The sequence below is a fragment of the Castor canadensis genome, chromosome 7, assembly GCF_047511655.1.
Source record: "Castor canadensis chromosome 7, mCasCan1.hap1v2, whole genome shotgun sequence".
NCBI lineage: Eukaryota > Metazoa > Chordata > Mammalia > Rodentia > Castoridae > Castor > Castor canadensis.
In genome coordinates this window covers 75043405-75057309 of record NC_133392.1, presented here as the reverse complement: position 1 = coordinate 75057309, position 13905 = coordinate 75043405, and the positions used below count along the sequence as shown (strand labels likewise).

At 37.7% G+C, this 13905-nt stretch overlaps 1 protein-coding gene across 3 annotated transcripts in view; it reads left to right on the top strand.

Moving 5' to 3' along the window:
• The window catches only part of Wapl (WAPL cohesin release factor), a 66084-nt gene extending 55732 nt beyond the window's left edge, over positions 1-10352 (top strand). For all 3 annotated transcript variants that reach the window (XM_020161317.2, XM_074079334.1, XM_074079335.1), the window contains 4 exons: positions 295-502; positions 3253-3341; positions 7117-7212; positions 8015-10352. In XM_020161317.2, coding sequence (XP_020016906.1) covers positions 295-502; positions 3253-3341; positions 7117-7212; positions 8015-8080 — 459 coding nt within the window. In that variant the 3' untranslated portion in view covers positions 8081-10352. The remainder of the gene's footprint in view (positions 1-294; positions 503-3252; positions 3342-7116; positions 7213-8014) is intronic.
• The last annotated feature ends 3553 nt before the right edge of the window (positions 10353-13905 follow it).

Here is a 13905-nt window from a genome sequence, read left to right as displayed (position 1 = left end):
TCTCAAATTAAATATGGTAGTTTATTTCTTGAGTTTCTAGGCAGTATTATTCAAATTAAGGGCAATTACTGAGACTTTCTTTCTTGGAAACACTACCTGAGCCATTAATAGGTTACTTGAATGAATCCCAACAGCATTTACATTTTCATTTCTGCTTTCAGTAGGCTGTAGAGCAAATGCTTTTACTTAAACTCACCCTTTTTACTAGGTAACCCTCTTATTTAAAGCAATATATTGAGTTATATATATGTTGGTTGAATTGTCTTTTAAATCTTCAAAAATAATTTTCATCAGTTATTCCTTGAGCGAGAGCGAGCAGCCCAGTTGGCAGAAAGTAAAACCGATGAGTTGATCAAAGATGCTCCCACCACTCAGCATGATAAGAGTGGAGAGTGGCAAGAGACCAGTGGAGAAATACAGTGGGTATCAACTGAAAAGACTGAAGGAACAGAAGAAAAACATAAGAAGGAGGATGATGATGAAGAACTTGACCTCAACAAAGGTTAAACATTTTAAAATTCACATATTGTTATAATCCAGCTGTTACTTGAGGCCTCTTTAGTTCAAGCCAAGTAAACTTTGATAGTTCAGTGCTTACCGTAGTTCTTCCTGGGATTGTGTGTGTCAATGGCAGGAACACTGGAAATAGGAAAGATCTGAACACTCAGGTCACTTTTCCTTACTGGATCCTTCCCTACTTTACTCATGCATACAACACGCCTGTAGTCCCAGAACTTGGGAGGCTGTAGGAGGAGAATCGACCATTTGAGCTATGTAGTGAGACCCTGTCTCAATAAAGGAAAAAAAAAAATGGTTGTCCAGTTTTGAATTTTTGAAATTCTTTTATCACCCTCAGTTTAAATATACTATCATACACTACAATAGTAGTTCTCAAAGGGTACTAGGTGGCAAATAACAGTAAGAAATATACCTTGGAACTTGGTGGTGGTAGCGCACCCCTATAATCCTAGCTACTTGGAAGGTTGAAGATTGGGAGGATCAAAGTTTGAGGCCACACTGGACAAACAGTTCATAAGACCCTATCTCCAAAATAACCAGAGTGAAATGGACTGGAGGTGTGGCTCAGCAGTAGAGCACTTTCTTTGCAAGTGTGAAGTGCTGAGTTCAATCCCTAGTCCCACCAAAAAAAAGGGAGTTGTGGGGAAGAAACACCTTGGAGGTAATATCTTCACTAATCAAACATGTATTTAAGTATCTGCTGTTGTCAGGAATTACCATATTTTCTTTACCATTCATAGAAGTTCTGCAAAATAGCCATTTGTAACTTCATGTTCTGTGGATATCAAATTTAAGTAGTATGTTTAGCTTCCCCTAGTTAGGAAGCATTTCCAACAATGTCTAATTTTGAACCTCTTCTCATTCTATTAGGGCCATGTTCCCCAGATTGAATGTCATTAGTTCTTCTATTGCAAGAAGTTTCTGTTCCTAAGAAACTGAGCTACTAAGTTTTAAGCTACTAATTGTTATTTATTTATTTATACTTTATTGAAATGCAGTTCTTACAGGGCTTTGCAGCCACTCTGCTCAGCTTCTGTTTATTGAGACACAGGGTCTTGAGAACTTTTTGTTCAGGCTGGCCTTGAACTGTGATCCTCTGATCCCACAGGCTTGAGCTTCTGTGCCCAGCAAAGATTTACCCTTTTAAAGTGAAAAATGCAGTCATTTTTAGTATACTCACAAAATTGTACATCACTACTGTCTAATGCCCCAAAGTTTTCATCAGCCCTAAAAAACTCATTAGCAGCTATCACCTCCATTTCCTCCTCTCTTAGCCACTGACAACCACTCATTTACTTTCTGTCTTTGGATTTTCTATTTCAGACATTTCATATAAAAGTAACTACAATATGTGTCCTTTGTGATGAGCTTCTTCCAGCTAGCTACATATTGTGGCATATTACCAAATAATAGTCCATTGCATTGTTATACCACATTTGCCTTAGCTATTTGTCCACCAATAGACATTTGGGTTGTTAATACTTTTTTTTTTGAGTTTGTGAGGAGTCCTTATCAGGAAGAAGATGGTGTTTCTTAATTATAAGTTAAAGACCAGGGAATAGGAATGTTGAGGATAGGAGAAGGAACCAGAGGAGCTTTGGCTGGCTCTGGGTTAGAGGTCCTTTTTATACCCTTTTCAACGAGCAGCATGACTTCTTCTACTGTCATCACCCCAACAAACTCAATGCAGAAATGTGATAAAGTATATATGCCTTTTTTAAAATCAGTTTTTACTGTATTACATTATATTTATATCTAAGGCCTCTAAAGGATACTACTGTAAACTTCCTCCCTGACCTCACACTTGGGAGTTGTGTTAGCTAGTTTTTCATTGTTATTACAAAATACCAAGCAAACAAGGTAAGGGAGGATTTATTTGTGTTCATGGTTTCAGAGGCTTCAGTTCATTATGGTAGGGAGGGCATGGTGTAGCCATTGACATCATGGTGGCTAGAAGCACGGAGGTGAATGGCTGTGCCCCTGTTTCTACTTCTCAGCTGTGTGAATGATGCTGCTGTGAACAGTTTTTGGAAGGTTTTTATAGCGATGTGTTTTCATGGATATATATATATATATAGGAGTGGAGTTGTTGGATTTTCCATTATCTCTGGTTGAACATTTTAAGGGAATGCCACATTGTTTCCCAATATGCTTGTGCCATTTAATGTTGTCATCAGCAGAATATGAGGGTTCCAATTTTTCCACATCTTCAAATTTTCTTTTAGTCTTCTTAGTGTGAATTTTGTTGTGGTTTCAATTGTAGTTTCCTGGCAACTAATTATTTAGAACATCTCCGTGCACTCTTTGACCTTTTGTATATTTCTTTAAATAAGAAATGCCCATTCAGGTCTTTTGCCTTCTGTTTAATTGGATTGTCTTTTGTTTTGTTTTGTTTTTGGTTGTCTTTTTTGTTGATGAGTTATTTTAATACTTTATACATTCTGGATATTTGACCCTTATCAAATATATAATTATGTTCTTCCATTCTGTGGGTTGTCCTTTCACTTTATTAGTGGTATCCTTTGTTCAAACAAAAGTTTAAACCTAATGTGGCATGGTTTTAGTTCTTATATTTGGGTCCCTATTCTATTTTGAGTTAACTTTTATTAATTTTGAATGCCCAATTGTAGGATCATTTAGCAGTTTTTAAGAAAGTAATTAACAGACTAGTTTCTGCTGTGGCATTTGTATTATTTGATATACTGTTATAACCCTTTATTTAAACATTCTTAGCCCTTCAACATGCTGGCAAGCACATGGAGGATTGCATCGTGGCCTCCTACACGGCACTGCTTCTTGGGTGTCTCTGCCAGGAGAGTCCAGTAAGTAAATAGTTGAGAAATATTTTGTGTATCATTAAAAGATTACAGTGTAATAGATAATACTATTGCCTAATTCATTTCTTTAATTTTTCCTTTTCTTTCTCCAACTTTATTCCAGAAAGGCTTTTGGCTGGATATAGGATTCTTTTTAAACAATTTGTTGCTCTTACAGAAGAAAAATAATAAGAGTAATTCTAGTGATTTCCTTTAAATTATTTAGTCTTCTCCTCCCTCCCCTCCCCTCCCCTCCCCTCCCCTCCCCTCCCCTCCCCTTCCCTCCCCTTCCCTTCTCTTTTCTAACACACTAGGCCTCTTTATTTCCAATATAGATTTTACTGAGTTAAGATTTGGAGTGAGGTGAATTGTTGGTTTTTGTGGCTTTTTTAGAATCAATATGCCTTTCAGAGTCAGGCTGTTTATATATTAAAAATAATGAAAGACAAGCCAGTCATAATCTTGCATAAAAGGAAGAAAGAATTACATACGTGAAATTAAATTAAGATAGCATACGATGTTAAAGACATTTATTTGTTGAACTTTCCAAGGTACATCCCAAAGTAAGAGTTCATTAGGTCTAATGGGAAAGTTCCCATTTAATAAATGGTCCATTCAGATGCCAAAAGTTGAAGTAAATGAAGGGGCACTGTAAAACCTGCACTCAGCTAGTTAAACAAGATGGCAGAGTCTTAAGTCTAATTCAGGGATGATCTTTCTTTAAGTTGCTCTCCTGCACATATTGTTGTGTCCTTGGCTAACAGTACTCCTCTAGTGGCTGCAAGCTAGGCTTCAGTGAAATAAGTCCAGCATTAGTAGGTACCCCTCCTTTATGTGTTTTGTTTTTAGAAGACACTGCTCCCTTCACCCTTACTCAGTAGACTTCTATGATTCTGGCCAACATTGGGCCATATCCTTTTGTCTGAACCAGTTACTAGTAGGCTTGGAAAATGGTCTAAATTCATCAAGATTTACCTGTGAGAAATACATGTGTGCAGACACTTAGACTGTCAGTACAGAGTGGAGGGTTACAGCTGTTGTTGGATAGGCTGCTGCCATGGGAAAAGCTAATGAGAGCACCAAAAACAGTATATGAAGGAGATACCAGAGTCATTGTGAGAGCATAGCTCAAGTGGTAGAGCATTTGCTCAGCAAGCACAAGGCCCTGGGTTCAGTCCCCAGTACCGAAAATAAATACATAAATAAAAAATTAATTGAAGAAGTAAATAAGGGACACAGGTGGATATTTTAAGTGGAAGATAGCAACAAAGCCAGAATTTAAAATGGGTAGAGATTTTTCCTAGGAGCAAGGAGGTCCTGCTCAGTTTTCTAAATCAGTCTTTTCCATCTCTTCTATATTTATATTGTCAATCTTAAATGCACACCAGTTCACTCTTGCCTCAGCCTCCCAAGTGCTGGTATTACAGTAGATATGCACCACCATACCTGGCTGAGACCAAAGTTCCTGATCAAAGTCCTACAGACCATGTAAGATCTTTATTCCCCTTTTCTATAACCTCTTTGGCTCAGCCTTCATTATTTCTAATGACAAGGTATTAAGAGTAAATGAGAAACACTACACAGAGGAAAGGAAGAAGAGGCAGGGCTCAAAAGCAAAAGATCAAAAGATTTTTTAGGTATTCTGTTTTGCACATATTGTAAGTTCAGTCATATTTATGTTAATTAATAGTTTTTGAAATTGTGTTAACATCACATGTGGTTTATCTTAGGTCATCTTTCTCATGTTAATTCCTATTTATGGTTGTCTATATCTCTCTTGTCCCTGAAGAGATAATTAGCTTCTTAATTCGTGGAAAATGTTAGGAATTCATAGAGCCTCAGATAGGTTTGTTGCCTTGGAGATCATTAGAATTAACTCAGATAGCTAGCTGATAAAATGTAAAGGACAAGCCAGGGCAAATAGTTCTCAAGACCCCATCTCCAAAATAACCAGAGCAAAATGAACTGAGGGTGTGTCTCAAGCGGTAGAGTGCCTGCTTTGCAAGCATAACGCCCTGAGTTCAAACCCCAGTCCCACCAAAAACAAACATAAAGAACATTTGTTTTCCCATTGCAGAAGAGATAGACAAGAAAGTAGTCATGTGAAGTAAATGCTGTCTGGGGTTCATGGCAGCATGCTTAAAAAGCCCCAGAGAGTTGGATCTCATTTTCTGTTGTTCATCCCAATTACTGATGGCACTGTGCAAGATTCCAGCACTGGAAAAAGATTAAGAAGCCAAAAGAGCAAGAAGATTGGAAAACCTAGTAAAAGCATCAAAAACAGTATATGAAGTAGATAAAATACTAGAATCTTGCATGGTACCACCAAAACCAGCTTCCTGCTGAGTACCTGCTGATAATCTCCTCTCAGCCTCCATTGTCTTATTAACAGTAGGGGAATCAGGGCTTTGTTTACTACCTCAAGAGCCCAAACTTAAAACTGCTTCACCACTTACCAAACCCAACATAACTCTCAGATACTTAATAAATTTCTCAAATAGCCCATGCTGTATCATGCTTTTTCTTTTTGTACCTGCTGTACTGTTTAAAATAAATGTTGTAACCGTCTTTCTCATTCCCTCAACCAATATAAATGTTTCATTCTGGAGTGTGTTGAAAGAGAAGAATTTTTTTGGACTAATGATAGGCTTTCATCCAAAACATAGAAGCTAATAATTTATTCTCTTTTGTACTGAGACACTCCCCTCCCTTCCCTCCCATAGCCATCACTCTACCCACTATTATGATGGCTTTTGGTGGGAAGGCTCAGTTTGACTGTGGATGATTGGTGCCACCTGCCTCAGCACATGGTCACTTTAGCAGTGTTTTTATTAGATCTCTTTTGAAACTCTTGATCCCATTATTTTGCTTTATAATTTCATAAATATCCTAGTGGAGGAATACAAGGAAGGGAGTGGCTGGTGACAGATTTCTTTAGAATAATATGTAGTCTCTCTTTCCTTGCCCCTATCAACAAAAGTCAAATTATGGAAGCTTTCTTTTTGCCCCTTGTGTCCTCAAACTCTGGAGAACATACTTTTGGGCTTCTTATTATAGGCGAACCTTCCTAGCAAAGCTTTCTTTTTCTTTTGTTCTGGAGCACCAAATTAATCATCTTTAAATTTAATAAAATTGAATAGTAGGCAGTAATAATATTTTCCTTATACCAGGTTGATTTATATATAATTTGACTACTACTTGTTAATAGTAAAGGGAAATGCCTAATCTCTCCTGGCATTAGCCCATAATCTCATTATCATAGATGATATTTTGGAAAGATCTAGTTAATTCCTGTCCTACATAATTTCACTTGTGAAGCATGAGAACCTTTCTTTGATCTTTTTATTTAATAAACAACTTTATGAGCACATTCTCAAGGAGAGAAGCCATTGTGTCTCCCCTCCCCCCCAACACACACACACACACACTCTCTCTCTCTCTCTCTCTCTCTCTCTCTCTCTCTCTCTCTCTCTCTCTCAACATTGCAGCATGTTATTCCAGGCTTTTCTCTTTGCATTTCCAAAAGTAAGTATACATGCAAATATTTCTTTGTAGCCTTTGCCAGCTTTGCCTTTCCCTTTCTTTCTGAGGTTGGGTTGTTAGGAAATGAGCATAAATGTGCCTGCACACAGTGAATGACCCTAGAAAGAGAATAAACAAGGTGTTCCAGGACCTTGTGGAAGCATGCCATAGGATGTATGCCAAGACCAGCAACACTGGATGAGATGCAATCTCAGATTTTCTGCCAGCTAACTGATATTTTTTTGTTCTGTTTCCTCAGATCAATGTAACCACTGTGCGGGAATACCTGCCAGATGGAGACTTCTCAATAATGACAGAGATGCTCAAAAAATTCCTAAGCTTCATGAATCTTACTGTAAGTAGCTTTTATTGTAGTTCATATGATTTTAAGTGTAATACCTTAACAGAAATAAAAAATACTATGTCCATAGTGTATTAGTCAGACTTTTTGCTGCTGTAAACAAAATACCTGATATAAGCAATTTAAGATACAAAAAAAATTTATTCTGGCTCACAATTTCAGAGGTTTCAATCCGTCATGGCAGGGAGAACATATTGGAGCTAAGCAGCTCACCTCATGGCAGTCAAGGAAGGAGGGGGAGGAAATGTCTGTGCTTGTTGGCTTTTTCCTTTTTTGCCTTTTTATTCTGTCTGGGCCCTTAGCCTGTGGGGTGGTGCTTCCCACATTCAAGGTGGATTACCTCCCTCTCTCTTACCGCCTCTCCCCGCCCCCAGTCAGTCCTTTCTGGAAACACTGACAGATTTCATACAGCAGAAGTATGTTTTACGAATCTCCTAGGCATTTTTTCAATCCAATCAACTTGACAGTCATATCATAGTAATTAAAAGAAAAAAGGGATCTATCTGCCTACGTATTGGGTTTCACTATGCACTCTGAACTTTCGAATCCTGCCTCAGCCTCCTGAGTACTGAAATCACTGGTGTGTACCACCCCACTCCTGGCATGGATTTAAGTTTAATAATTGTGTTGTATTTCTTCATGATAATTATTCTTAATTACAGTAAAATGCTCTATTACAAAAGTGCAGTTTAATTTCAGTGTACTTTTATTTGTAGAATTCCGTTTAATACTTCTTTAGAAGGTAAACTTTTAATACTTCTGTTAACTGTTATCCAATCCTTCCCTCCTCTTTCAGTGTGCTGTTGGAACAACAGGCCAGAAATCTATCTCTAGAGTGATTGAATATTTGGAACACTGCTAGCTGCTTTACCTTTGCTTCAGGTGCTCAGTAATGCTGGAGCTATCCTTAGACAAAGAGAAGTTACGAAAGAAGCCCTTGAAGATTACCAAGAGCATTCATCAGTATCATTGGTGTTTGGATTTTTAAGACCACCTGATTTCTTCGTCACGCATTCTGCATTTGCTAAATGACAGTTACTACATCAATCTGCAACTATCAAAAATGAGGGAAAAGGTTCAGTCTGTTAAAAATTCCATGCAGTATTTAAATACACTTACTTGGCAGAGTTTATACCCTCCCCCTTGTTTTCTTGCTTGATTGCGGGCAAGTTTTAAGGGGAAAATTTGTGCTGCTGTTAGTGCAACTGCTGTGTATGCTGAGCCACTGTTGTCATGCCAGCCAGGTGCAAAGGCAGCTTAGCTACTGAGGTGTCGAATGTTCTGAGGACATTCTAGACAGCAGCTTAGTTCCTTTTTCAGGCTTATTTGCTTTTGCTTTTTTGTTGAATGATTCCAATCGTAAATAAAGCTTTTAATAATTTTGTGAATTTTTTGTTGTTGTTCCCTGAACTACTGTCTATATTTAAAATTAGATGGAATCCAAAGACACAAGGGATTAATAGTATATTTTTTTATTCTTGATTAGGTTTGGGTATTAAACTATTTTTCACTTTTAAGACCACAACCATATTCAATATCATACCATGATGTGTCATAGCGATAGACACAAGAAAACAAGTAACAATTTGAGGAAATACTGTATGATGATGTGCCCTGTTAAAGGATTAAAGCAAAGTAGACAAACCCAGGATAGTTTACACTTAATGCTAGGGAGGCTCTTGAAACACTGTTTTTAAGGGAGAGTCTCTAGATATATTTTCTAATGTTCAGTACAGTAAATATAAGGAAGCTAAAACACCAATGTGGAATTCATGTTTCCAGATAGCATGTATATTCTTCTACAGAGTGACAGGATCAATTGCATAAACACAAAGCCTTAAAATTGCTGGTGTGGAGACCCTTTTTTTCATTCAGATTCTTTGTTCATAGAGCAGTTGTTTGAAAAACAGTTGTAGAACACACAGAACACGTTTTATAGACTTAATTTCACAACATTGCAAAGTTTTCTTGTGTACTCAGACCACTGATGATACTTTTTAACTTTTTTTTTTTTTTTTTTCAATCTGTTGGGTCTGAGGACAGGCTTTCTAGAGGTTTGTTTCATTAATACTTTTAATTACCTTTTAGGTAGTTGCATCATGTTTCTTCATTGGATTTGTAAAACTTGAAGCCATAAAAATATTAGTTTGGTGTGTATTGGGGAAAATAGCTAAAAGTCTAATTTTTACCCAGTTAGACTTTGTTATTTCCTTGTATAAAGTGATGAACCCGGGCTCTTGTATCAGTGCCAGCTGTAATGTTTTTAAGCAGTGGCTGCCTTCTTTCGTCTTCCTATTTTTGATAATGCAGATTGTTGGGAAATCTATAAGGAAGTAACTGATGCCAGGCAAATTGTTTTCTTCCTTCTCCCCACCCAAGCCCTACCCATCACCTTTTGAGAATACAGTATGCCAGTGTAATGTGGGAAAGACTGAGATTATATTTGCCCTGAGTATAAAACTAACTTAGCAAACTGTTTTAAAAGCATGTCAGTAAATGATATCCTTAAAATTAGTTAGATATATTTTGTTTAATTATTTTAAATATCTTGGTATTTATTAATCATTGAATTTAGGGAAATGAACAGATTTTTGGTAAAACTGACTGTGGCAGATGGTAAAGAATATTCAACATTTGGATGAGATCAATCAGGGTGAACTACATTTTTCTGTTACACTGGTAATCATTTGAGAGTTGATTTACCTCAGTGTTTAACAGTTGTTTTGTTTTGTTTTTTAAATAATAACTAATTGTCAAGCACTGAGAGAGATGCAGGTTTTGGTGGGGAAGGTGGGGGCAGCATCACCTCACCAACTGCAGTGCATTTGTGTGTTTTAACCCTCAGAGAACTCTCATTTTAGGGTACTTGAGGCTGACTTGCAAATTAACTAAAGTTTTAAAGTAACCTTTTTTTCCATTGTAAATATTTCTGTAAATACTACCAATTGGAAATTAGAACAGTAGAGTACTTTTCTGAATCCAATCCTATTTTTATTTTATACAGTATTTCTCAGCTGTGATCTTTGGAGCAAAAGCCAACGGCAGGAAAAAATAGTTTGTACCAGTTTCATGAAGTATGTCTTTGGGTTTTTGTAAATAATTTTAACTCAAATAAAATTGCTACTTTCAATACACATGTTGTCTTTAACATAAGTCTATTGACCTGTTTTGGAGGAAGAAGTCCTCAGGAATCAATATGGCCACCTCAGCCAACACACTGTCACTTGAGTGAATTTCCATTTTCAACCTAGACATAAACATGTAACCATTTTGTTAAGTATTGTATTACGTACTTCTGAATACATAATCTGAGTAGAAGGTAAACACTAGGTCCTTAGCATGCTTAACTGACTTACTATGTTGCTTTAAGCTTTTTGCCTCTCTGAATATGACCCAAGATTTCTTTGCTTTTGAGGTTTTACAGATGCTTTTCAGTTTCTCAGTTTTCTTAGCCTTCAGGTCTCCTGCATTTTCAAGTAGATTACCCAATCTTTTCTTGCCGATTTTAGTCACAAAACTAGATTGAAGGATTTATCCTGTGAGTTCCCATTCACTCTCTAGTCTTAAAAATACACAGGAGTATAAGAGTGTTTAAGGATATAGACTGTGTATATACAAAGAAAACCTAAATCACATACATTTTGAATCCTAGCTCTGATACTTAACTGCTTTGAGCAGATTCTTGAAACTAACTCTTACCTGTTTACTGAGCTGAAAAATGAGGATAAGACCTACCTCATGGTTTTAAAAAATAAGTTCATGTGAAGCATTAGCACAGTGTTTCAAATTTTTACTATTTGTTGCTTTTCTTCTTTCAGAAAGTTAAAAATGTTCTAAAGGAGAATAAGGTGACTGTTCAGGACAAATAACAAGTAGCATAAACGTTAAAAGGATGGGAAAAATACATCATGCAAGCACTAATCATAGAGTGACCATGTTAATACAAGACTTTTTTTGGCAGTACAGAGGTTTGAACTCCGGCGTCACGATTGCTAGGCAGGAACCCTTAACACTTGAGCCACTCTGCCAGCCCTAAAATAAGAGATTTTATGTGGGTTGGACTTGGTGGTTCTTGCCTGTAATTCCAGCCACTCGGGAGGCAGAGATTGGAAGGATTGGGGTTCAATTCCAATCTCTGGAATAAATAAGTAATCCCTGGGTAAAAAGTTCACAAAATCCCATCTCAACTGATAGCTGGATGTTGTGGTCCACATTTGTCATCCCAGCTTCAAGGGGAAGCACAAGTAGGATCTGATCCAGGTCAGCCTGGACATAAAGCAAGACCCTGTCTCAAAAATAACCAGAAAGGGCAGAGTGGCTCAGGTGGTACAGTACCTGCCTAGCAAGTGTGAAGCCCTGGGTTCAAACCCCAGCACTGCCAAAAAATAAATAACCAAAAAGGGCTGGTGGCATGAATCAAGTATAATCTAGCAAGTGCACACATGCAGAATACCACACACATACAGAAAAGGGTTAGGAATATTAGCATACCAAAAGAGCAAACTGGCTGGGTGTTGGTGTTCACTTCTGTAATCCCAGTGCCCACTTGGGAGGCTGAGATGGTGGGGGTGGGATTTCAGTTCCAGGCCCACTGGGGCAGATAGTTCCTGAGACCCCATCTTCAAAATGTCCAGAGCAAAATGCACTAGAGATGCATAGTCCAATCCCACCAAAATAAAAGAAAAAAATCATGAGGGTGGGTCATGGCATCGGGAAGAAAGCATGTCTGTGCCTAATACCTCATGGTAGAAATTTTATAGCATAGCAAAAGTGAAAAAGCTACAACCGTAGTTTTGGTATTTTAATACCTCCTCAGGCGTTAATAGGCTTTTTTTTTAATAACCCAGATAGCATTGGTACACCAGCCACTCAACCCTGGACAGCATACCGAGACCCCATCACAAGAAAGCAGACACTGAAGATCTGAATGGCAGTGTTCACTGCCTTAGCCTGATGGACATTTTCACAGCACTAGACCGAACAACTTCGTCAAGTGCACATGACATTGTCACCAACATGACCAGCTCATGACTCATAAGACAAGTCCACGTGTTTCAGGTGATTGAAGTCTTACTGGGGACCTACTTGTAAGTGAGTGAATAAATGCAACATCTAGAAAGCCATATTTAATCATTAAATGATGATGCAATGTGAGTCAATGAAAAATTGCATGGGGGATTGCAAACTTTGGTTAGCTGGGAATACAACACATCAAAGGTGGTGAGCTGCATCTAAAGCCCTGCTTAGAATTGAGGCTTAAATTCGTATCTTAATTTGTACCTCGAGAAACTACAGAGATGAAAAATTCAACCCAGAGAAGGTTAAGAAAAATACAAAGAAGACCAGAAATCAGTAAATAACAAAAATGAGAGATTTTACCAAAGCCAAAACTTGGTTGAAAAATTAGTAAGAATCATTACCAACTTTTAGAGTTTATATCCTAGTAACACTATTCAAGAAATACAGAACTGGGAATGGTGGGATAAGCCTGTGATCAAAGTACTTGAGAAGCTGAAACAGGAGGGTTTTGGGTTCAAGACCAGCCTGAGATACATAGTGAGACCCTGTCTCAAAAACCAAAGAAGAAAAACACAAGTTACCAACGCTAGGAATAAAAAATGAAATAATGTAACATACGGTAAGACTGGTGGGACTAGGGTTTGAATTCAGGGCTTTGTGCTTGCAAAGCAGGTGCTCTACCACTTGAGCCACTCCAGTCCATTCTGCTTTGGTTATTTTGGAGATGAAGTCTTGTGAATTATTTTCCCGGGCTGGTCTTGAACCACCTTAATCCTCTGGATCTCAGCTTCCCAAGTAGCTAGGATTACAGATGTGGACCACCAAAGCCTGGCTATTGTTTGTTTAAAATAGTCAAAATAATCTTTTTTTTTTCAGTACTGGGGTTGGAACTCAGAGCCTTGTGCTTGCTAAACAGTGACACCATACTACTTGAATCATGACATCCTTTTTGCTTTAAGTTAATTTTGAGATAGGGTCTCGCTTTATGCCCAGGCTGGCCTGGACTTCGATCCTTTCATTTAGGCTTCCCCTTGTAGCTAGGATGACAGGTATATGCTGCCATGCCCCGCCATTAATGGAGATGGTTTCTTAACTTTTTGCCTGGGCTGGCATTGAACTGGATCCTGCTGAGTAGCTAGGATTATAGACATGAGCCACCATTCATGGCAAAATTGCAATGAATAAGAAAAGAGGAAAGATACATGCTATTGAGCTTGAAGGTTCACGATAGAACTACAGTAGTCAAGACCATGTGCCACTGGTGTAGGACAAGTAAATCAATACAACAAGACAGAACCTAGAAATAAAGCTGCACATGTACGGTCAACTGAGTTTTTGGCAATCCAATGCTGAAATGAAAGTGTTTTAAACAAATAGCTCTGAAACAAACGAATGCCCCTATTTTTAAAAAGTGTATATTCATATATACTTCTAGCTCATACCAAACACAAAAATTACTTCCAGATGGATAATAGATCTAAATGTAAAAAAGCAAATCTATAAAGCATATAGAAGAAAGCATGGAAGAGTATCTTCCACACAAATCAATAATGATTAAAGAACAAAAGACTTTATGAGAAAAAGCTTTGGTTCCTCAAGACACCATTAAGAAAATGAATAGGCAAGCATCACGGGAGAAAGGACAAATCATACACTGTGAGTTGGAGA